This window comes from Psammomys obesus, unplaced genomic scaffold (genome assembly GCF_907164565.1).
Source record: "Psammomys obesus unplaced genomic scaffold, mPsaObe1.curated_primary_1811, whole genome shotgun sequence".
Classification (NCBI taxonomy): domain Eukaryota; kingdom Metazoa; phylum Chordata; class Mammalia; order Rodentia; family Muridae; genus Psammomys; species Psammomys obesus.
The window spans coordinates 20,721,444-20,747,998 of record NW_026592890.1 but is presented as its reverse complement, the minus strand read 5'-3'; the positions used below and the strand labels follow the sequence as shown (position 1 = coordinate 20,747,998).

Genomic DNA, 26,555 nt, shown 5'->3' with positions numbered 1-26,555 from the left:
GAGAGAGAGTATGCTCCACATACACATATAGAGACAACCACATACATGTATGTATGTGGACTCCTATGTGAAGTCCTCACGCACACAGATTCAGGTCTCTTCTCTCACTTATGCACACACTACATGTAGTATCTCAGTTCTATAAAACAACACCCTGCTTAAATGTCATTTGCTTAAGAGTGATTTGTCTGATTACAAAATTCACAGTTTCTCAACAGTAGTTAAAATCCCGGCCAGCTGCTCTCTGTGGAATGCTATTCTCCTGTGCTTGCATGAGGTAGACTTCCCAACCTGGTAAAGAAATGTTGACAAGTATTAAGATTTTTTCCGTTTTTGAATTGAAGGCCCCTTTTTGTTTTGCCCTTCTGGTGCTACAAATGCCTTCATGGAAGAGACTTCTTGGGGTGGCCTGTCTGACCGTTCTGTCATCTCTGACTTCGCCTCCTGAGGAAATGGTGGTGTGCAGCCATGCCCCACTCCCGCTTCTCTCGGTGAAGTAGACACACATGGCTGGGGTTCTGCCTCCTGTCTCTCCTGGGAACTGGTGGGCAGCTGTGTGACAATTTTGTGTGGGCAGTTGGCTACCATGTGCATGACGCTCTGACAATAATGGCACTTCTTTGGCTGAGGAGGTAGACTACATTCTTTAGCATGATGGTCAAGGCCGCCACAATTGTAGCATCTACAAAAACAAACAAACAAACAAACAAAAAACCGAGAAGGTAGTGTGCATCGTTAATGTTTAAAAGCATAGTAATTATTAAAATAATAACTTACATATATAAAAAGTTTAAATTGCCAAAGTTCAAAAACTGTCAATGAGATCAGTTTATTTTACTGTGACTCCTTTAAAGTATATATTATTTATAGTTTATACTGATTGCTTCAAAAATTACCATCACCAAAATATTCCAACAACTGTATAAATTAGTTGTGTTAAACACAACAGCTAGTGAAAACAAAGGCACCAAAACATGATTAAGTATTTCCATACAGAAATGAGTCCCTCCAATTTAATGGGCTATGGTGAAAGAATAGTTCAAACCACTAGATGGCAGTCAAAAATAAACCAAAAATCCACCAGCCAGCTTTAAAAATAAGTATAAAAATATAGTTGTTAGCCAGGTGTGGTAGCGCACGCCTGTAATCGCAGCGCCAGGGAAGCAGAGACGGTGGATCTCTGTGAGATCAAGGCCAGCCTGCTGTACAAAGTGAGCCTAAGACAGCCAAGGCTGCACAGAGAAACCTTATCTCGAGGGGGAATAAAAAATTGCCACCTTAGGAATTAACTAGCTCAGCACTTAGGAAAATTACAGATTGAATGGACTTTTATGAGTTAAAGGCCTCGGTGTTTATTATTTTATCCGTGGAAGCTAATAGAACTGAATAATTTTTGTCTTTATACAAAATTTACCAGGAAATTTGATACTTAAGCTGTCTAGTAAAAAACAAACAAAACACCAACTGTGCAGTGAATTACCCAGTGTGAGGGGCAAGGCAGTGAAAGTCCAAGCCAGAACACTGCTTCAAAGAAGCCTCCAAAGGCTGGAGACCAAGTCAGTTCAGTCTGGTGTTCGGTTGGTGACTGGAAAAGTTGACTTTTCTTTCTCTTTCTATAGAAACTAGCTTTCCCTTAGAGTAAAATTTCCTGAATTGAAGTAAATAAGCATAAACTTCATTCTTACTTGATATTTAAACATGAAAGCACACTGGGGACAAGGACAGGGTTCCATATTAGATGCTAAGAATTCAACTTCTAAAAACTGAGCAAAGAAGTCCATTTAGTCAGCTTCAATTCTAATTTCCTTTTTCAAAACAGTTTAACACTTGAGTTTCCTTGCATTTCAATGTGCACGTGTACCTGTTTGGGTTTTTGTAAAATGCTAACGTGTTAACATTAGGCCCCTCTCCTTTCACACTGGAGATTAGCTCTCACTGTATCTGTGCAACAGCATTATTTATTCCCCTCCTCTATTTAATCATTCAGCTGCTCTAACTGAGATGCAGATCACAGCTCATTGAAACTCTTCCATCCAAGGGACTGACACCAAAATGCTAATGTCCAGCTTATAAATGATACCAGAGGCATGCTGTGTGTGAGTCTAGACCCTTTCATTCATACTTTATACTTCTTCAAGTCAGTTTGGTTTTCTGATCTTGAATGGATTTTATATTACAATGTGGGCATCAAAATAGTAAGTGTATTACACACATACTTAACAAACACAGGGTTAGAAGTATCATGGTCAAAGGATTATACAAAGAAAACTATGGTCATACTTTGTTACAAATTCCAACAGCTTGGCCTAAAAATTAAAATGATCTGTTTGCTTAGCATGCAGGAGGCCCTAGAACGAATCCCCAGCACAGTTAAAAATAATTAGGCTAAAAAAAAAATCACCTATGTTCAGTATGTTACAAATGCTGAGCCAATGGCACCAAGTCGACTTTCTTACACATTAAGCATAAGGATTAACAAAGATGTCCACTTTAATTTTAGAACATTATTTAGTTCTTGGATGGAATTATTTGATAGATACTTTAATTCTAATGAACTTGGACATAATCTATAAGTATTATTTATTGTAGTTTGGATTTTAAAGATGGAAGATAAATAACAGTCAATATAGCAACTTTTGAAGATAACAAAATTAAGATTAAAATTTCTAATTGAAAGGAGAATTCTATCAGTAGATAGAACAGAAGACCTCAGATGGCAAAATTAATCAAACAAAAAACTCAGAAATCTCTTAAACCTTTAGAATTATTTATTTCATTGCATTATGAAATAAGCAATTGTATTTGTGCATGTATGTTAAAAGCATATTCAGTTTTTTATGATTCTGTTTTAAAAACAAAAACTTTAACTTGTAAATTAGAATTTAGATGTAACTATTACTTGGGAAATTTATTTTAATTCAAAATAAATTAATAAGAAAATTGTATTTTCCTTTTTTAGGAAAGATTTCTTTCTGGCACTGGAGACACGGGTCATTGGTTAAAAGCACGCACTGCTCTTGTAGAGGATCCAAGTTCAGGTCCCCATAGCCATACTGAGGGGCTCACAACCTTCTGGAACTCCAGCTCCAGGAGGGTGCGCACCTGGAAGCTGAACTCAATTGCGCATATATATATATATAAAAACAAAACCTTCAAAAGGATGTTTTTATTTGGGTGTGTATGTGTAGTTGCATGAATTTCTGTGTACCGTGTGTGCAGATGCTCAGAGGTCACAGATTTCAGATCCACTGTAGCCAGAGTTGCAAGCAGTTGTGAACCACTTGATATGGATGCTGGGAACCAAACTCAGATCATCCAGAGAGGCAACATGTGCTCTGAACCACTGAGCCATCTCTACAGCCCAATAATTGTACTTCCAAATGATATCAGCCATAAATAAACTGAGCTAAACTGAGGGTTTATTAAATTAGATTTTTACTTTGTAAAGAATACTTCAGTGCCTAAAAAGGCTTTATTAGTTGCATGTTTCCCCTTGTCTCTAAAAGTGATTAAAAAAAAATAAGGGAGTAGTATAAAAGTATAGGGAAACACAAGTTGGAACTGTTCTCAGTGTTTGGAAGTGATAAGGATTTGTATAGACTCTCAAATCCCTGTCTGAGCATGTTATCAGAGAGTACAGGCAGAGCACAGTAGAAAAAAGGCAAGCTTTGGAGAGAAAGAAATATAGAAAAGACATAGATAAAGCCCTGTGGAGAGGGAAGATGAGAAGGATCAATACACCTTCCACATGAGAGGCCATGGGGACTTAAATGAGCCAGACTGGAACACACAGAAATGATACTAACATTTCTAACTGTACAGTTTTCTGTCTAGTATGTTAGAACATGGTTTTTAATTTATTATCTGTTAATCAAGCCAGCATGGTAGTAGTGAGGGATGGCTAGGTTGAGGTATTTGTCAGAGAAAAAAAAGAGAGCTGGAAAGTGAAAAACTGAGAATGCAGCTCTTGTTGGGAACACCCTCCTAACCTGCTCCCTGTAAACTGAGCGAGCAGGCTGTGACAGAAAGCTTTCAACAGAAGCCCCCACCTTTAGCTGGCAGCTTCTGACACTTAAGTTGCCGTCCTGGATCTCACTTTTTTTTTTTTTTTTTTTTACAGGATCTGTTTCAAAATGCTTTAGTAGAGTAAGGAAACTTGAGTAAACCACACAGCCAAAGGTTCTTTATCAGTGCACTTATTTTCTAACTTCTCTCAAAGCAACCTGCCATAAAACTGCTTTTTAAATTCCATTAGTTTTGATACCCCAATTTTTTAAAATTTTATTTTATGTGTATGAATGTTTTGCTTGCAAGTATTTCGGTATCACATGTGTGCCTGGTGTTCAGGGAGGCCAGAAGAGAGCATTAGATCCTCTGAGTTACAGAGACTTGAGAGTCTACATGTGGCCGCTGGGCATCAGACCCAGGTCCTCTTAAGAACAGCAAGTGCACTTAAGCCCTTAGCCATCTCTCAAGTCTGTATCCAAATTTCTAACACTGCAAGCTAATTAAATAAAGTTCTGACAATGTTCATTTCTAATTCACAAATATATCAGTGGTGATAAAGCTTCCTACAGAACAAATACACATTTAACAGCAGAAAAAAGTTTTCATTAGTATCGTAGAAATACAGGTGAGTATCCACCTCCGCTATTACTTACTCTATATCTGTGTGTGTGTGTACATGTGTGCAAATAGGCTGCAGAGGTAAGAAAACCCTTTGGAGTTCCTGATATGGAGATATGAACTTGAGTCCTCTGCAAGAGCAGCAGATGGCCTCAACAGCTCAGTCATCTCTCGAGTCCATCCTCTATTATTTTTACTCACAATTTTTAAAAGGAAAAAAAGAAAAAGAAAAGAAATACAAGAACAATTTGGGACTGGGGTGTAGCTAGCTTGGCAGAATGTTTGCCTAGTGTTCACAAAGTCCTAGGTTCAGTCTCTAGCACTGAATAAAACAAATCAACTGAGGGTAGTAGTCCCAGCACTCAGGAAGTAGAAGCAGAGAATCAAGAATTCAAAATCATCCTTGAATATCTATGGTCCCAGCACTCAAGAAGTAGAAGCAGAGAATCAAGAATTCAAGAACATCCTTGGGTATATAACAAGGCCAGCCTATGCCACAAAAGTCTCTGTCTCCTGTCTACTAAACAACAGATCTATACAGAGCAGGGCTAGCCGCACTATTAACAGAATCAGAGTGATCATAATAGATATACTAATGGATATTTAATAATTAATGTTCTATTTATTGAGAACTTAGTGTTTCTAATATGGTACTAGAAGCTTTTAAAATATTATTTAATAAACCTTCTGATTTAGGTAATATAATATTTTATAGCACTGAGAAAGTTAAGACTTAAGAGTTTGCCTAAAAAAAATTAATTGAAATAACAAGTTTTACTTCGATTTTATTTTATAAGAAAATGTTGATTCCAACCACCTTGATTACATGTACTGAGTTCAAAGCACCAATTCACACAGATACCCCCCATTTGAAGCAGATCTTTTCTGAGACATGGGCTCCTCATTATGCTTCTCCTCTTGAGTTACTTTATCTAGGAAATGAAAGGGCGGTTTCACTCTAGTCCAGACTTTTCCCTAACAAGGACAGTTCCCCCCCCCCATTTTTCTATATTCATATGCTGACAAATGTTTGCCATTTACAAGAGAGTTTTTTCCATTCACTGTAATCACATACTTAAGACCATAAAGGTCAAATAGCTGGGAGCGGGCGGTACACACCTTTAATCACAGCATTTGGGAGGCAGAGGAAGCTTTATCTCTGAGTTTGAGGCTAGTCTGGTCTAGAAAGTGAGTTCCAGGACAGCCAGGGCTACACAGAGAAACCCTGTCAGTGTGTATGTGTGTGTGTGTGTGTGGGGGGGGGCTAAGTTAAAACTCTAGGTTGGTGCTGTCAGACTGACTCAACAATTCTGGCCAGGAGAAGATTGACATCATGGTGTGATATCTGAAGGAACGGCAATTAAATTCTGCTGGCTGGAGTGAATATAAATTGGTATTGCCTCTCTTGGAGAACAATTTGACAGCAAATTTCAAGTCCTAATTAATACACATACCCTGAGATTACAACCGTAGCTGTAGGAATGAGCCCTATGTTCACCATGGTGTGAAGCACCAAGACTGGGTGTGAATAGTTAAACTAAAGCTTTGTCCACACTGGTAAAAAGTTAGAAAAGTAAACAAGAATAAGAAGACTTATAATAAACCCAAGTGATCTGGCTAGCGTCTATATCTTTGGTCTAAGATATAAATATATAAAACTCAAAGCCTACAAATAGCAAGAAATATTTTTTCAGATATTAATATGCATAAAAAGAATATTTAAACACAAAGGTATATCTATCTATATACACTGATACAGAAAAATCTCCAAGACAAATTATTCATTAAAAATTGCATTTTATTCAATAGAATATACTCATCTTTATGCTTTAAGCATATTATATATGGCTAACTAATTTTATGCACCTTTGAGTACATGGCAAAGCTGGTAAGGGACAAATGGTTAACAAACGGTGGGAACATCTGACAGGCAGTTAGCAAGGTTTTGTTCCTCCATGAGATACTATAGTCCCTCCTAAAAACAACCAAAGAACCAATATGCTCTTTGTAGAATGAAAAAGGAAAGCAATTATAATTATAGATATTTATTTGTACTCTATAATTTGATTTTCACTATTATTCCCAGTGCAGTGACAAGACTACTGTATAGCAGTAGTTCTAAAATCTTGGAAGCTCTTTTGAAAATCCTAACTTCTAGGTACAGATCCATCAAGTCAAAATCTTTGACTATCCAGGCACCAGTGTTTTGTGTTTCAAAGTTATCCTGCAGTTACCTGAGTCTCAAGTCTCTATACTGATGGTCTGAATAAGGGATACTGTAATGAGTGTGGTTAGGAACAGAGCAGACCTCTTAGCGGAGATGGGGGGGGGCAATGGAGAATGGGTTAAATGCTTGTAACTTGTCTCTTTCATGGGATATAAAATTGACACCATCTCTGGTTGTGGTAATTAAAAAGACTGCTCACCATCACAGATCTTGGCTCATTTAGGAAGAAAATCACTGTATAAACCCCCTGAGTTTAACTTTACAACTGGCTTATCTGGTCTGAGGCCATTATGTAATTCCGAGTGTATCAATCAGTAACAGGTTTTCAGTGTATGTACTTGTGTCATCAAAATGGACGGAAGGATTAACATTCCTTAATCAACTGCTACTTTCCCTGAACTTCATCATCATTACAAATTAACACTTATTGACCTTATTAAGATTTCCTATAGTAACTCTTAATTTGTTATCCTTAGATGCCTAAATGTAAAATAATCTTGAAATGCATATATATATAGAGAGAGAGCATACAATGGTGAGGGAGGCACAGCAGAAGGCCTGATCAGGAAACTTAAAGATCACATTTCTCTCTACAATACGAAAGCCAGGAAAATGAACTGGATGTGAAATAAGGCTATGAACCCCCAAAGTACCCTCCCCTTCTGCCTATAGCATACTTCCTGCAACAAGGCTGCATTTCCTAAAGGTTCCACACCTGAACAAAGTGGCACCAACTGAAGTTCAAGTGTAAAATTTCTGAGCCTATGGAGGTGATTGACCATCCCAATCACTACAGTTCAAATTTGGTTGATTTTTAATAGAAAATTTACTTCCCATGCTGTTTATGAAAATGACTTTCCTTTAGTATTTAAACTGCATGTTCCCTAAAAGAATATCCTTGCAACAATAGCCTACTCATTATTTCTTTCCTTAAGTCACTCAGATTAGGTTCTCAGCATATATATCAAAATAATTGTGAAATTCCAACAATATAATTGCCAACCAGCTCTTTTTGGTGCCCAATAAAAGGTAGGTGTTTGAATGGCCATGTTTCTAGATCTGGGTGGCATGGACATAAAACAAAATTTGAAACTAAAACTTCTGGCACTAGAAATGAATTTTCTATCTTCTAATTTCAGTTTCAGACTCTTTAAACTAACGTAAGGTTTGTGAGAAGTTCAAAGGGGAGTTTCTTTACTTGTCAACTACTCTACTAACCTTATTGATTAGTTTGGTTATATAACGAGGAATTATCTCTACTTGTCATGGGGGCTAGTCATTCCCCCATCAGTAACTATGAAAATGCCCTACAGTCTAGCCTGCTTACAGCCCAGTCTTCTAGAGGCATTTTTTCTCCCCTGAAGGGCCCTCCTCTCAGAGGATTACAGACTGTCAGGTTGACATAAAACTAGTTAGCACACCTACTCTTGTAGTTTTAGGGAGAAGGATAGTAGTTAGGGTGAAAAATCAATGTATGCCTTGCATAAGCACTTACTCTACCTCTGTTTTACACTTCTGGTCCCTACTCTTGTACTTAGATAACAAAAAATTAATCTGCGTTTTTACAGATGCAACTCATGTCTTTCTACATGGAGTTCATTGTTTAAACAGTTGGTATTTTTCTGATGTATACCTTGGACTAACTAAAAAATCTATTCCAGGGTAATACAGGCCATGTAAGTTCTTCCAAAGGATTGTCCAGACAAAAGAAAATAGAAAGAATTAATTTGAGCCTTGTTTTCAGCACAAGCCCAGCATTCCAGCACCCTAGAGGTAGGCAGGAGAACTTTCAAGACAGCACAGGCTATGGGGAGACAGAACACAAAGACACTAAGGAGGGGCGGCAATGAGGTACCTGCTGCCAGGCCTGAGCCTGAGTTCAATCCCCAGAGCCCTGACAGCTGAAAGAGGGAACAACCTCCCACACATTGACTTCTAACCTCCACATGTACATGCTGCAAATAAATGGTTACATCAATGTTGCTTTAAAGGTGGAAGGAGAAAAGAAATTACTGTGTAGACAGTAGTTTTAAGGGCAGAGAATCTGTTCCCATGCATCCCAGAAAACAGTCTTTTGTCTTGACTTCCTGGATGCTTTATTGGACTGGTTTTCTTTCCATCGACTCACATTTTCTATAATGGAAGTTTCTGTTTCTTTAAAAACCCAGTTACATTATGTAAGTATGTTTTGTTTTAATCCCATGTGTGGGATTTTTGTTTGGGCTTTAGTTGTTCCCGGCTGAGAACTGCCTCCAGCAGGGCACGGCATTTGCCAGCGGGCAGTGGCCTGCCTTGTGCAGCATGGAGAGGGGTGAGGCCTAGGATTCTAATGGATATAAATAAGAGAGCCCAGAAAGTGTGGCATGTGGCAAGTGGCAGTTTGGAGAGATCAGAGATGGATGGTCTTGGAGACAGATGGAGAGAAGAGTTTCAATGCAGCAGCTTGAACGAGATGGCTTGCTGCTTTTGCTGTTGACAGAGAATTGGTATAGCCCCAAGGGAACCCATCAACCCTAGACAGCTGGAAGAAGTAAAGGGGTCTGTGCCCTTTGCCCCACTAACCTTCTCTCTCTTACCTAGGTTTGGGGATTTGGAAGGGAGAGGATTTACGAAACCCCAAATAAAGGTTTAAAAATGAGCATAACAGGTGGCACTCAATGTGGTTGGTAAGAAACCAATAAAAAGGGCTAATAAGTTACACCCAGACATGGCTTATGGGGAACTTGGTTTCTAATGGAGTACAGGGGATGGAAGTCATGAAGGAATGAATGTACTCTTTCAATATGTAAGTAAAATGTTTATAGCAGCATCTGCTTCTGGGTTTTCTCCCAAGTTGCTCCCAAATGGGATTTTCTGTTTTGCTTTGTCTTCTTCCTATATTCCACTTTTAAAAAGACTAGAAGAATGGATGAACAAGTGGATATAAAGGGGCTTGAGAAAAAAGTGGATTAAATACAAAAACTAGAAGTGTCACTCAATTCTCCTGTTTTGGAAAGTTTGCAGAGTTGGTGGTACAAGAAAGTTTATGGGTAAAGGTTGAAGTGCTTGGGAAGCAAATAGTGCTGCTGATAAAGGGAGAAAAAAAAAAAGTGTTCTCCCAGGAACTAAAAATGGAAGTTCCCGGTTGCCATCCTGCCCTGCCCCATTCGTCAGGTGTTCAGAGCACCTGCATTCAGCAAGGGGCAGGAAAGAACAGGAAGCCATAATGACCAAAAGGGCTCCGGAGCCAAATGCACTGCTAGAGGGCACCATCAGCCCTCCCAGTCTTTGTGCAACATATGCCTGCTAATAATGGTTGTGAGGCTTATGATCAGATCACATGGAGTCCAATAGAAATGTTAGATCTAAAGCAGTTTAATGAGTCTTTTGTACAGTATGGAATGCATTCATCTTTTGTTAAACAAATGTTAAACAACTGGACTATGCAAAACAGGCTTATTTCCCAAGATTAACAAGGATTGGTGTCACCTGTGCTAGTAGCTGTCAACAGTTAAAATGGTTATTGTGGTTTGAGAACGAAGCCACACAAAAAGAACCATAAAATATAACAAGGGGGATAAATGTTGTTAAAGATCAATTGCTTCACTTGATCAAACCACTTCACTGACTAATTTGTAGGACTGTAAGAAGGGAAAGCATTGGAGTAACGAGTGTATATCTAAATGGGATTAACAAGGTATCCTCTTGCCACCATTAAACGAATGAAAGGGCCTGTCAGCTCCAGGCCTCACAGCAAAAATATGAGTCATTTTCCTTTGGTAAGCCAGGAGGTGACAAGCAGGCAGAAAGATCAAAACTAAATATTGTTGATCCCACAAATGCTACTGAAGTCAGTGCTGCTTTGGATCTGGACACAGATAAACCTCTTACTCTAGCCCCAGAAGGCAAATGTTACAAAATAATTACTGGTGTTTATGGCACTTTGCCTTCAGGTACAGTAGGGGTGATCTTAGGAAGAAGTAGATTATCTTCTCAAGAATTTATTGTGCATCCAGATATCACAGATGGGAACTGCAAGGAAGAAATTAAAATCATGGCATATGTAAAAAAGGAGATGCAAATTAATGCAGGAGATAGAATTGCTCAGCTGTTACTGTTTCCCTATGTAAAGGGCAAAGCTGCTCCCGTAGAAAGAACAGGAGCACGTGGGAGTACTGGAAAACATGTGTTCTGGCAAACAGTGGTTAATGATCAGAGACTCAAATTAATGGTACAAATGAATGGTGTTGAAGTAGAAAGTCTGGCTGATATAGGAGCTGATGTCAGTACCCTCTTCCAAAAGTCTAGGCATCCAGAATGGCCACTTTAGAAGGTTTGTACACAGTTTATAGGACTTGGTAAATTATCTCAAATAAGACAAAGTATACAGTGGATTAAATATGTGGAACCAGAAGGGCAAAGAGGGAAGTTAAGACCTTACGTGGCTGACATACCCATAAATTTATGGGAAAGGGATCTTTTGCTACAAAGGGGCACTCAAATTAATATTCCTGAAATCCCAGAGGCAGCCAATGATGAAACTAGGGGTGAAATGGTAGGTGATCCTGGAGGAGGTGTTGACACATGTAATCAAGAACAGTCACAAGCTGTACCCATTGTTTAAGCACAGGACATCACTGGGACTGAGTTTCCAAATTTTTAAGAGGGGCCACTGCTGAAATTCTAAGAGCCCTACCCTAAAATTTGGTTATCAGACAGACCTGCATGGCAAGAGTAATGGTCTATAATAAAAGACAAATTGCAGGCATTTGAACAACTGGTATAAGGGCAGCTGGGAACTTAACATAGAGAAGAGTTTAGGAGCCCATGGAATTCCTTTGTTTTGTAAAAAAAAAAAAAAAAAATCAGGAAAATGGAGATGATAATGGATTTAAGAGCAGTCAATAGTCATTCAACTAATGGGTCCTTTACAAACTGGAATTCCTTTACCTTCTTTGTTACCTTGGTCATGGCCTATAATAGTAATTGATTTAAAACATTGCTATTTCACAATATCCTTGCATAAACAGGATAGGGAAAGGTTTGCTTTCTCAGTACCTACTTTTAACAATTGTGGTCCAATAAAGAGATACCATTAGAGGGTACCTCCACAGGGAATGTTAAATAGTCTAACTTTATGTCAATATTCTGTGAAACAACTGCTAGAAATAATTCATAGGCAATTCCCTCTATTATTTATCTTTATATGGATGATATTTTGTTGGCTGATTCTTATGAAAATACTTTAGAAAACAATGTTTAAGGAAACAAAGAATTCTGCCATTCTGGGGGTTAGAGATTGCTCCAGAAAAAATACAGAGAGGAGATTCTACTAGCTATCAGAGTTATAAAATAACTCAACAAAAAAATTGACCACAAAAGGTAAAGATCTGTAGGGATCAACTGCAAACACTTTATGATTTTCAAAATTTAATGGGACATATTAACTGCCTGAGGCCTACAATTGGATTAAGTATGTATGAGCTAAGTAATTTGTTTCCAATATTACAAGGAGATTCATATTTAATCAGCCCAAGATGTCTAACAGCTGAAGCAGAAAAGCATTAATTCTGGTAGGAAAAAGACTGCAAGATGCATTTGTGGATCGAACTGATCCTAAACTTGACTGTATTTTGCTCATTTTGCTTTCAACTCATTCTCCTACTGGGCTCATTATGCAAAGGGAAGATAGTATTATGAAATGGATTTCCTCAGCACATAAACAAAGTAAAAAATTTAAAGACATACATAGAAAAGTTTTCTGCCTTACTTATCAAAGGTAGAAAAGACGGAACAGATCCAGTTGAAACTGTAGTGCCTCTTACTAATACTGAGGTTATATCACTGTAAGTAGTAACTACTTGGGAGAGATTAATAACAACTATCTTCAGAGCAAACAAACACAGTTTATAAAAAGAACTAATTGGATTCTTACACATATTGTAAAGGGAACGCCAATTCCAGAGGCACCAAGAATCTATACTGATGCAAACAAGATGGACATGGCAGGTTATAAATTAGACAAAATAAGCAAGGTGATCCAAAGCCCATATTCTTCAGTTCAAAAATCAGAATTGTATGCAATCTTTCTGGTATTGTTAGATATTCCTGAATCTCTTAATATAATTATTGACTCTTAACATACAGAAAGAATTGTTTTGCATATAGAACCTCCTGAATTTATTCCTCATAACCCAGAATTAACTGTTATTTATGCAATTGCAACAGGCCATCAGAAGAAGAAACTATTCATTATATATTACTTATATTCACTTGGTCTCATACAGGTTTGCCAGGTCCATTGGCAAAAGGAAATGCGAAAACTAACCAATTGCTAATAGAAAACATATTAGAAGCCTCAAATTTTCATGAAAAACACATGTTAACAGTAAAGGTTTAAAGAAAAAAATTATCAGTTGGCAACAAGACAAATAAATGAAAAATAAACATGTTATATGTATTCTCTGTATAACCAAACTCCACTATCTGCTGGAAATAACTCTAAGGGCATCAAAAGAAATCATATCTGGCAGATGGATGTTTCATTTTGCAGAATTTGGAAAACAAAGGTATGTTCACCATGCCATACATGCATATTCAGGGCTTCAACGGGCAACTGCTTTAAGTTCTGAAAAGGCTGAGTGTATAATTACACATTTATTGGAAATAATGGCAGCTATGGGGATACCTGTACAAACTAAAACTGATAATGCTTCTGTATGTGTATACAGCAAGATGAAGCACATTACTGGTATACTACACAATTCTACAGAACAAGCTGTTGTAGAAAGAGCTAATTGTATGTTAAAAGAGATGCTTATTAAATAAAAAGGGAAAGAAAAGACCCAAGGTACAGGCTAAATAATGCTTTGTTAACTCTAAACTTTCCTAATGTTGGTGAAAAAGGAACAATAGAGGCAGTGAGACACTTAGTTACAGGAAAAAAAAAAAAAAACAAAACTGTACAACTAAATCAACCCGTATACTATATAGATGTATGACAGAAGAATGAAAACCCTGCATTTCCACAGCATTTAGAGACTAGACAACAAATGTTACTGCTAGATTGCTAAACCATTTTCCCAATTTTCCTGGGCACTCCAAAAGGGATATTATGCCCCAAATCAATAGAAAGAGATATTAAGAAATATTAAGATATATTAAGGTGGGGTGGGTAGGCTTTGGTCGTTCTATTACGTGATAGATACTTGTTGTTAAAAGGGGTTGGTTACAAGTTATTAATAATCTTGATCAGGGAAAACACAAATTCTCTCCAAAGAAAATGTATTTTTAATCTAGGAGTTCTTTGTAGATAAATGTTGGATAATCATGACTTCAGTTTTTTGTTTTTTGTTTTTTGTTTTTTTTTTTAAGATGAAATAAAGTCACTTCTTGGTCTTTCAGCTAAAATCAAACACAGACAATACAATAAATATATTCTAATGTTTTTACAGAGATATTCTTAACACTATCAAGCTAATATCTTTTTATAGTGTACTATTTCTATCCTGAAGTTAAAAATAATATAGCTGTATAGATTTATATTTGAAACATGTTTGTGATGATGTGATGATGTAATGATGTAACGGCCTGCATGGGCCTGAGACTGCTGTCTGGTGAACAGCTTTGATAGAACACCACAGGCAACAGCCAGGTCTATGTGCATGGATGGTGTGGTGCTATGCTACCTCACTCTCAGAAGGGCTTTCTCTGGTGCTATGCTACCTCACTCTCAGAAGGGCTTTCTCTGGTGCTATGCTACCTCACTCTCAGAAGGGCTTTCTAGCTATTTCTTCCATCTTGCCCCAGCAGCTGGGCTCGGAGTTGTGAAGTGCTAGAATATACAAGGGTAGAAAGTTGGGGGAGGGTGGGACTCCTTCCGGTGCTTCTTTTTTGGAGTTGTCCTTACGCCTGCTGAGGTAGGAATTTTTGGGGTAATGGGTACAGCTGCTGGAGTCAGCATGCTCTAAGGAACCTGACAGGTTTGCCAAGCTGGACTTGGTCCCTTTAGTTTGTTGACAGTGCCCCATGGGGCATGAACAGATGTCTCCTTCATGTCTCAGGGAAAGCAATGTTCCAACTCTATTACCCTTAACATACAAGAAAAAGGTAGGGGGAGGGGTTGTTAGAGGGGGCTACAGCTGAGATACAAAGTGAATAAATTGTGATGATCAAAAATAATAATAAAGAAAAAATTTACTTGCAAAAAAAGAGAAAAGGGTAATTTATAGCAAAATAATGTACATCACAATTTTTAATATAATGGGAAAACTATACAAGAAAACAATAAAATCATCAATTTTATATATATCTAAGATAAATATTATGAATTTAAGAAGTTACTCCTATAAAAATACAAAAATGAAGTATACACAACATGAAAACAACCCTGATTAAACAAAATATGTTCAGAGAAACCAACATAGAAAATATGCTTCAAGTGAGCTACACTTTGTATGTGTAGCATCCAGATGACCCTATGTTGTTATATGGCAGATAAATGCTAAGAGCACAGCAGAAATGTGACACACAGATTAAATCTCACCATACACCAAGATAAAAACTTTGCCTTATGTATATGAAAAGAGTAGGAAGTCCATAACCTTTAACAGATTATAGGGGACAGATGACAAGTGGAAAACAAATCCAGCAAAAGAAACAAAACTTCAAGAGATTATATAGAAATTCTCTCTAGAATTTGAATCCTAGCAATAATAACATGTAATTATAAAATATAGGTTGATTTTCATAGGACAAAATAATTAAAGATAGGCTCGGTGGACTTGTATTAGAAACTTAACATAAATAGACATGCTTCCCTGTAGCAGGTAACTCTGAACTGGAAAAGATGTGTAAGGCAACTGTTTACAGCCACAGGACAGAGAAATGGGCAGCAAAGAATTGTGATACTTGAGAGAATGGAAATGTAAGGCACCAGCTTCTGTCCAGCCATACATTATTGTCCCTGAGCTGAAGAGGCACTGCTGTGTAGCAATTTCGTCTGCAATGAAACATTCTCTTCTGGAGGGAAGGCGGCAGCTCATAACATTCACTAGGCCTCTCCCCAAAGCTAGCTCAGCTGTAAACAATAGGTGGGAGAAGGGAGTGTCCTGGGAGCTGCATGCAATCTGGGCAGGAACCCTGCAGATACAGCAGTCCCTGGTTGTCAGTCAACCATGCTCCTGTATAACATCCCCTCATCCAAGTGCCTATAAGACAACCCAATAAGCTAAAGTTGAGTGGGACTGCCATGGTGCTCAATTAGTGACGAACAGATATTTATTCATATCTCCTCAGAAAGAATCACACAAAGGGTAGAGACAAACATGAACTCGGGATTCCTGAAGAAATAGAATTCATAAATCAGGTTCTTGGAGAAAAGGGCTTTATGGAAAGGTGTCTCCCATCCTAATGCATAAACACTTCTGATTAAGAGCTCTGCAATGAGGAGCAAGAAAGGCTTTATTAATAGAAGAATGGTAAACAAAGATACCTGAGGTCAGTCAATGATGGGAAATGATGACTAGCCAGAGTATAGAAATCACATGGAAATTTAAATCCAGAAACATGGAAAGTTACTTAATCATAGCAATCTTTCCTTTTATGGAAAAAGGGCTGTTCTCCAGGACCCAGCAACAAAACAAAACAGATCTACCTTAACCTGCAACAAAAGTAAAGCCAGAGTAAAAATGCAGTAATACTACCTCATACAGTAGTACCCAAAACCCTATAAAGTTAAAATAACCCACACAGTCTACAACCTATCATCCCAACATTTTGCATAGAACAACAAATTATCAGACATGAAAAGTAGGAAAAAGTACCCATATTGAAGAGAGAAAAACATTCAAGATTCCAAAAGTCTCAAATTTTCTAAATAGAAAGGAAAAACAAAGGAAAAAAAATACCTCAAGGCAGCTATTATATATATACTCAATCACCTAAAAGAAAACAGAAAATTATAACAGAAAAGTTACAGAAAATTTAGAATTGAAAGTTATAATGTTTAAAATGAACAAATTTGTTAATAGAGTAAAAATATTTAAGAAACTGAGGAAGCAGTGACCTTAGGCTACCAAGATGGGTCAGCTGTTGAAGGTCGCAAGTCACTAAGCCTGAAAACATGCCTTTGATTTCCAGAACCCATATGGTAGAAGTTAGGAACTGACTTCTGAAAGTTGTCTTCCGACCTCCACACATTTGCCAGAGCAGTCCTGTGTATGTACACGAACAAAATAAATAGATGGGGACAAAAACAATGATAGAAACTGAATTACAACAAAATTAAGATTAATAAAATAAAAATAGGTCAACTATATGTCAGTGGATGGTCTCATATCAGGAGCATATTGGTAGCACAAATTGGACTCAACTAGTTATTTAAAAAAAACAAAACCAAAAGAGCATACACGGTATAGCAGTGCGAGAAGAGTCAGGGAGAGAAGTGAAGGGGTGAATATGATGAAAATGCATTGTATTACATTCTCAAAGAATTAATTAAAATATATTAAAAGTCAAGAGAAACACAAATAGGATTTCTGTGACATATGGGACAGTCATAAAAGTCTGATATGGGCAGTTAGAAGCTGGGAGGTGATAGGAAGAGCAGGACAGAGAGGGGAACCACAGAAGCTGGGCATGGTACTGCACAGCTATAATCCAAACAGGGAGGCAAAAGCAGAAAAGTGCCCGATTTGAGAGCTAAATAGCAAAACTTGTCTTAAAATAACAACAAAGTCATGGAAACAAACAAGAATCCCTAAGAAATAATGGCCAAAATTTCCCAAGTTTTGTGAAAAGTCTTAAATCAACAAACAACAACAACAACAACAACAAAAAACCCTCAATAAAATTAAAAAATGATAAATTCAAAGAAAGCAACAGCTTGGCATACTCTAATTAAAATAACTATAACCAAAATAAAGAAACAAAGGATATGGGAGATGCAATTCATTTTATGAAACAAACAAACAAACAAATACAATCATGTGTAGCAGATTCGAGATTCAGTATGGTGGCGGTGGCCAGCGCCAAGGACCCTGAGAGATGCTTAGAGGCTCTAAGAGATGTGGTAGCAGAGGATGAGCCTGTAGAACACACAGTATCTCCAGAACAACTAAAAGAAATCAGGTGTTAGGGGAAGATGCTTATGAAAAGTGCCTTCATGGAGCTGGAGAAAAAGATGGGGGAGCAGGGCCCCAGTAGAGAGAGGCAGACCTAGAGAATCAGTGCTGACAGGTATGGGAGTATGACTGCAGCAGACAAAGGAGCATGGTGTACACCAGTCTGGGGCTCACAGAGGTTCTGTAGCCCCCGATCCCCACCCCTAATGTGTTGACCAACTGCAGGATCACACTGATTCTGAGCAACAAGATATCTGAGATGAAGAATGGTTCATTTTCCAGATCAAGCCTCCTGGAAAGATCTCCATGGCTTGAGCTGCCGCTAGAGGCCATGTTGGTATCAGTGGTCCATGTTGCTGCCAGTGACTGTGGTGGTATTCATGAGCTGTGCTGCCTTGAAAATCTGTGGTCAGTGTTTCAGTCAGAGGTAATGTAGACGTCCAAGGTCTGTGCTGTTGACCAAAGCTATGTTGCTGTTTTTGCTCCATGCTGCCTACAGAAACCATGTTGATGTCCTTGGTCCATGCTGCCACTGGGGGCCAAGCTGAGGTCCAGGATCTGTTCCAGAGACCATCCAGGATCAGGGCTGCTGCAGGAGGACATATGGACGTCTGCAGTCCATGCTGCCATTAGAGACCATGTTAAGGTCCATTTTCCATGCTGCCACTGGAGGCTTTGGATGTCTGGGGTCCATGTTCTCACCAGAAACCATGTAGAAGTCAATGATCCATGCTGCCACCAGCTGTTGTGGACAAGGAAGCTTCTTTTGCAGTGGTATTAGTGACTACAGACTCATAATTGAGAATGAGAGACTCTGAAGGCTTCAGGGACAAACTCTTTCCTCCCCCTATCCCCCCTAACAAAAGAAATAGTCCAGACTAGAAGCTATTGAAGAAAGTCCGTAAAAATTGAAATAAAAATGTAGCTTTTCACAAATAACGGCTTTTGGCATGACATGTTGGGGAGTGAGAGTGAGGGTGGGGATTGGAATGGAGTTGGAGGGGATAGGAGTGGGGAAGGACTCAGTTACCTTTAAGCAGTTGGCCACTAGGAGTTTGACATTGCTCCAAAGAATATATGGGAAACATAGATTGGACTTGGTGAGGGTACAAGAGTGGGAGGATGCACCTCTGAGGAATTGGAAGTGAGTGTAATGGGATACACTGTATGACGTTTCCAAATAATAAAAATATTATGTTGAGGGGGAAAAAAGAATGTTAGGAGCTGGAAGGTGGGGCGGTGTCTTAGGCTTTCTCTTAGGTGAAGAGACACCATGACTAAGGCAACTCTTAGAAAGGAAATCATTTAACTGGGGCTGGCCTATAGTTCCAGAGCTTTAGGCCATCCCATCAGGATGGGACATATGACAGTGTTCAGGCAGACATGGTGCTGGAGAAGGAGCTGAGGGTTCTACATCTTGATCTGTAGGCAGTAGAGGAGACTGTGTGTGACACTGGGTATAGCATGAGCATAGTAGACCTCAAGTCTGCCCCATGGTGACATACTACCTCCAACAAGGTCACACCTCCTAATAGCTCCCACTCCCAACTGCCAAGCATGCAAACACAGGAGACTATGGGGGCCAAACCTATTCAAACCAACACAAGAGGAGAGCTGTGAAATACTGTTATGTGGGCATGAGATAGTGGTTATACACATCAACTCACAGCACAAATTCTAGTCTGTCAAAATTCCAACATGGCTAGCAGAAGAGACTCTGAGGCCCTGTCCCTATCTAAGACAGAGTCATTTTCTTTTGGCTATGGGTGCTGGTAGGATGCACCAGTAGATGACCAAATACCCATACCCATAGGAGCATTAATAACTGGACTCTGCGGGTTATTAAAAAAATGTTTTTAAAGAGGATGTGGTGTTAAAAGGCAGATGTGGTTTTGATAGGGTCCAAGTGGAAAGTAGGAAGGAGTGTGGGGAGGGGTGTTGGATATAAGCAAGAGATATTATATGCATATATAAACCTTTCAAAATAATAAAAATAAAGTTTAGAAGGAAAAATACAAAGAAAAGGTCATGTCTATTATTTTTCTTAGAGGTAATGGAAGTAAAATGACAACAGAACACACCTGAAGAATAATAAAAGAAAAAAAAAACACTTCTAAGCTGTGCTACCAGCTTTATGTTCAACTCACTACAAGCTGGAGTCACCTGGGTCCTCAACTGAGAAAATGCCTCCATAAGACTTTATCAGATTCAGCTGTGGTACATTTTCTTGATTGATTGATGACAGAGGGCCAGCTTACTGTGGGTAGTGCCAAGGGTTGTGCCCTTGGGTGGGGGTCCTGGGTGCTATAAGAAAGGCTGAGCAAGCCATGAAGAGGAAGCTAGTAAACTCCTCCATAACCTTAGGTTCCTGACCCGAATGCTGGACTAAAAACTGTAAGATAATAAACTCTTTTCTCCCCAACTTGATTTGGTCATGGTGTATTAGCGCAGCAAGAGAAAACAAAGACAAAACTTTTTGGGGGGATGAGATTGGGCTGTGGACTTGGTTGTCTGTTATGTCACTGGAAAGAAAATTCAGGAAGACCCTCATACATGCTAAACAAGGCAAACACTAAATTTATTAAAATAAGGATAAAGTATCTGAATGAATTTTTGCTAGCAAAAAATCAAAAGCAACAAAAAAATGTTTTTAGGATTTAACAGAAATGTTGACTCATGAACATTTAGAAAAAAAAAAAAAGAAAGATGTATATACAGGGGAGGGAGATGGCTCAGTGTATAAAGATGCTTGCCACCAGGGCAGACCACCTGATACTTGAGTTCACTCTTCAGGACCCACATGTTAGAAGAGAAGAACCAACATCCATAAGTTGTTTTCTGGCCTCCATGCATCCACCCTCCACAACATATACAAAGTTAAGAAATGAAAAATTTTAAAGATATGTTTGCAAAATGCAAAGTTAATGCATTAAAGCAAAAGTCTGTGATATTTGTGCCATGCCTTAATACAGTAAGGCAGAGAAGTACAATATGACATGAGAAAAACTTTGTAGAATTCTTTAAAATTCTCAAATGGAAGAATATTAAACAAAAGAAGCAGAAGAAATGCTTTAAAAAGGAACAAAAAGTCAGAGAAATAAAACTAAATTACTAAAATGAGGTCTGGATATAACAGCAGCAATAACTAAATACAGATGTTCTACCTCTGCACACTCAATCAGAAGGTGGAGATGCCTTTCAAAGATCTGATTAGGCCATTTTAAAAGTTGGTAATTATTAATGAGTACTTCAAGTAAGGTTAATTTCCAGGGCATGGGAGAAGGAATTTGGTTTGGATATGTTCAAGTGACACTGTACATGTAAGAAAGTGTCAAAGAATAAACTAAAATATACTTAAAAGAGATTATAAGAGAAATGAAACATATCATAAATGTAAAGGCCAATTCATCAGGAAGACATAAAACTTCCAACAAATTTGCTGTTGTTACAAAGTCCAAGCACACAAAACAGACACTCTTTAACTCAAAGAAAAGCAGAGATAGCAGCAATCACAGTTGAAAATTAACATCCCCCTTTCAGTAAGTGATAAAAAAGGAGACATAGCAGAGTAAAATCTAATTTTGGACTGCATTAAAAAGCAATATTATCTAACTAACACCATAAAATGATGTACTCAATAGTTGTTGAATATACATTCTTTTCAAGTACAATACAGAACATTGCCCAGGGCAGACCACATCTGGAGAAAAAAAATTAATGTGAACAAATTTCACAAAGTTGAAATCTTTCCAGAACTTGTTTTCTGACTCCAACAAAGTTAAATCAGAAATAAACAAGACACACAAAAGTTCCAATGTATTTGAACATCATAATTCTAAATAACATATCAAAAAAGAATAAGAGAAACTAAAATTTTAAAAAATGTTAAAATTCACGGGATAAAAAAGTTAACATTTATGGGATATGCCTGAGGCAGCATTTAGAGCTTTAAATATTTGTATTTAAAACGTTCAAAACCTTATAAATAAGTAGTTTAAATAAGTTTTACTTAGAAAAGTTAGAAAGAAAATAGCAAAAGAAGCCCAAAGTTAGTAAAATAAATAAAAACGGAAACAAACAATATGGAAACACTAGAAAAGTAAAGTTAGCCTTGAAAGGATCAGTAAAGTCCTATGAAAATGGACTAAAAATAAGAAACACCAGAGAAAGAAAAAAATTACAACTACCAGACATAAAAATATGGACCCCTGCTATATGTTACAGACATTAAAAAGATAGAAGGGCTGAATTTACAGTTGAGTATTTGCCAATCACAAGGCCCAAAGTTCAATCCCAAGAAGATTGTAAAAGAATGTTATGGTTAATTCAGTTTGTTAACCCCATCGGGTGTGGAGTCATCTAGAAGACAAGCCTGTGAAAAATTATCTAAATTAGGTTAGTTTCTGGGCAGGCCTGTGAAGAATAATTCCAATTAGATTAACTGAAGTGAGAAGACCAACCTTAAGAATGCATGACATAGATCTACAGACCATGAGAATTTCAAGGCTGGATTGGATGCACTTTGCATTATGTGGCCATGAACCTATGGAGATACAGGAGAAGTTATAATTTTTTTCTTTTTTTATTTTTTTTTATTTTGGTTTTTCAAGACAGGGTTTCTCTGACTAGCCTTGGCTGTCTTGGATTCACTTTATAGACCAGGCTGGCCACAAACTCACAGAAATCAGCCAACCTCTGCCTCCCTGAGTGCTTGGATTGCAGGTATGTGACACCTTGCCTGCTTGGAAGGTTATAATTTAAAGAGAAAGCTCAGCTGAATGCAGATATGAGATCCCTAGCATCTCTATGTCTTCTGGGCCTCATACAACCTAAATACCTAAGAATCCTTATGATTCTACATCACTGACCACTTCCATCCAAATGTTAGTAGACTGCTTCATCTTTTACTCAAACTACACCATTAATAAAGTATAATACCCTGGCTCATAACCACAAACAAACACACACGCACGCACACAAAGATAAAATCTGAGAAAATAAAACGGAAAACCTTTCTCCTCATGTAGATGCTGCTCCTCCAATGAGCAGAGGAGTACAGAGAGAAGCTGGCTGCTTCTTTTGCTCCTCGGTCCTCCTCATCTCCTTAAGCAGAAGGTTATAGTTTGTTTCCTCACTGTGGCCTCATATGCAGAAACCATACCTTCTAAACACAGCTCCAAGTTCCGACTTTGCCCAGGAGAGCTAAACGCCAGTTCTGAGTTCATATTAAGAATGGAGAAATGGGCTGGTGAGAAGCCTGACAACCCAAGTTCGATCCCATGTTCCCACTCATTAGACCGAGTGACTCCTGCAAGTTGCTCTCTGGCCTCCACACACATGTGCTGGTACAGTTACCTACCTTCACATATAGACTTAAAAAATACTTTAAAAAAATGGAAACGATACAATCAGTAATCCATACAAAGTAATCTGAGAATGCTGCATGTTTTTTAAAAATATGGTTTCTTTTGGCATCTGGAGTTAATTGAATGAATCTGGAATAAGAGGATTTCTCTGGAACTAAAAACATTAATTCAAAATGCAAAAGTAAATTGAAAATACAATAACAGACAATCACAACTAAGATCTCAGCCAAAATTCTTGAAGAACTCAATTAACATTCAAAAGAAAATTAGCTCTATTGGTATTCTTATGAAGCTCCTGTCCACTCTGGGTCCTTCTATTCCTGCACTCTTTCCTATGCTCTGCCCAAAGTTTGACTGTGAGTCTTAGCATCTACTTCCATCTCCTAGTAGGTGTAGTCTTTCAGAGAACATTTATGGTAGGTTCCCATCCTGTTCTCTCTCTTCAACCCCTTCTGGTGTCTATTCCATTTGTCCTTCTGAATGACCAAGGGCAGACAGACGCTCCATAAGAAAAACAACAGAGCCAACAAATCTGGGCCCATGGGGGCCTGACAAGGACCATATATGAAGGGGTCCTAGACCCCTGCTCATATGTAGCCAACAAGCAGCTCAGTCTACATGTGGGTACCCTAGTAAGGGGAGCAGGGGCTGTCCCTAACATGGGCTCTATTGCCTGTTCTTTGATCACTTCCCCCTTGAGGGGAGTGGGGGCTTGCCAGCCCACAGAGGAAGATGATGCAGGTAGTCCTAATGAGACTTGGCAGGATGGGGCCAGAGGGTGGAGGAGGAGGCCTCCCTCTTTCTAAAGACTAGGGGAGGGGAACAGTGGGCAAGAGGGACAGAAGGTAGAACCAGGAGGAGACAAGGGAGGGGGCGACAATCAGGATGTAAAGTGAATAAATTATAAAAAATTAATTTAAACTAAAAAGTTAGCACAAAGCAAGACAGGAGATGGGGAAAAGGGTCAAATTTTAAAGACTAATTTAAGAGCACAGGTGAATCAGATGGCAAAGGGTAAAAAGAAGCAAGAAGAAAGAACCTCAGAAACAAACCACACGAGGCAATTTCTAAAGGCACAATGAAGTGAAAACACAGACCAGACAACAGGATGAAGTAAGAATGCAGAATGAAGGAAGTGGTGTGCTGACAGACCCCAGGGTGCCTCCCTGTTTGGTGATAACCTGCTGGTGGGATTCCTTGAGAAGGCTGTTTATGTGTATGACAAAAAAAAAAAAGCTACTCCCATTAAGTCTCATCACATAATGATAGGTCTTTCTGAGAACCATGCCCACTCCATCTCTGAGGTTTACGGTCTGCGTGGGGTTCATGTGACTCCCCAGCACTTGCCCCAGGAGGGCAAGTGACTCATATTCAACAGACCAGAGAAAGACATCGTAGTCTAGATCAATAAAATCAATCCTGGGCTTCTGTTAGACTTGCTGGGAATTAAATCTCTCTTGATACTGTGATTGAGCACTTACATCCCATGTGCCCGAGACCACTTTTTGACTAAAAAGGCTTCATCCTACATCCTTAAATCAAGGGGATGTTCAATTTCAATCTGTCAAAAATCATGGGAAACACCAAGGCCACAGGGTATATAGCTAGGGAAGCCTGGGGGTGTGCACTTCTGCCTCTGTCTTTTAAAATATTTATTTTATGTCTCTTCTCCCTCCCCCCACGTGTGTGTGTGTGTGCGCGCGTGTGTGTGTGTGCGCGTGTGTGTGTGTGTGTGTGTGTGTGTTGGTACAAGAGTGCAGGTACCTAAAGAGACCACAAGCATCACATAACCTAGCTATGAAGTTACAGGCAGTTTGTGAGATAACTGACTGCTAAGAATCAAACTTGAGTCCTCTGGAAAAGCAGTACAGTCTCTTAATTATGTAACCACCACTACAGCACTCCCATTTTTATTTTTATTTATTTTCTTTTTCTGAGACAAGGTTTCACTATGTGTTCTGGACTGGCCTTAAATTCAAAGCCATCCTCACAACTAAGCTTCCCAAGTACTGCACCAATAGTTCTCACATGAGAATGCTAATTTCTACCAAAATTCTGAAAGATGCTGCTGCTCTAACAACCATCTTCCTCAGCTGGCTGCATTTCAAATATCATTCTTCCCCTTGTTTTCTAGCATTATTCACAGTGATAGCACTGAACTGCATATCAGTTTTATTATGGTTATTAGCACCTATATTCCCCTCCCATGGAGGGTTCCAGGTTAGATCCACCAATAGAAAACTTTTCAGAGATTTCAAAGAGAAATTGCAGATGTTATTTCTCTTAGAAGAATCGCATGGTCAGTCATGGAAATAGACTGACAAATTTAGTAGGTTCCAGCCGTTTTCACTTTCTCTGATTCTTATGTCTAGACTGTCTCCCAACTATTGGACCTGTTGTCCAACTGGACCTTTGCCAGTCTTTATCAACAATCCCAGGGGTGACAGCCAGAGACAATGACTTGCAGGGTCCTTTCTAGGTTAACCCTTTTAGCTCCCCTCACTAGTGAGAAGTACCTGGCCTTCTGGGCTACCCAAAAGTTTCTGAGTTTATCCAGCCCAGAACTTCACAGAAGTTGCCAAGAGGAAACACCTCCTTTCTACATACATACACACTGTCCCAATGTTTTATTTGCCTTTTGATTGAGCAACAAGTAATTGTACATGCATGCATAATTTCTTATTAGAATCTGTAAATTTTGAGCAGCATTACATTGAACTCATAATTATTGAGAGATTTTCTTTTTTAAACATTGAGTTTTAAGAACAAAAAACAGGGGTAAAATGTTTATCTAGATTCAATTCCTAGTAAACACAGACACAAACAAACACACATCTACTGGAAGGGAGGAAGGAAGGGAGGGAGGGTGGGAGTGAGAGTAAACAAAGAAAAGAAAAAAATTAGTCTTGGGCAAAAGACCTAGCTCAAGAGTGGAGTAATTGTTCATCATGGATCAAATTTTGGGATACAATTTAGTCCTAAGTACCAAACACTATTTATAGAATATAAGAAGATAAAACAGAAACACAATGAAATAAGACAAAACCAGCAAACAGAAAGAAAAGAGCCCAAGAAAAGGCATAACAGATAGAGACGCACAGACCCATTCTCTGCACAGTCAGGAATCCCATAAATGCATAAAACTAGAAGCCATAATATACACACAAAGGACCTGTAGTTTACAAAAACATGGAAAAATATATTTATTTGTATATATTTTTATTTTGTTATAGC

The 26,555-nt window shown here is 38.5% G+C and overlaps 1 protein-coding gene across 1 annotated transcript in view; it reads right to left on the bottom strand.

The window, feature by feature from the left end:
* Window positions 1-315: 315 nt before the first annotated feature.
* The window catches only part of Lin28b (lin-28 homolog B), a 95,557-nt gene continuing 69,317 nt past the window's right edge, over window positions 316-26,555 (bottom strand). Inside the window, exon 4 of the mRNA XM_055616196.1 lies at window positions 316-682. Within this exon, the coding sequence (XP_055472171.1) occupies window positions 316-682 (367 nt within the window). The remainder of the gene's footprint in view (window positions 683-26,555) is intronic.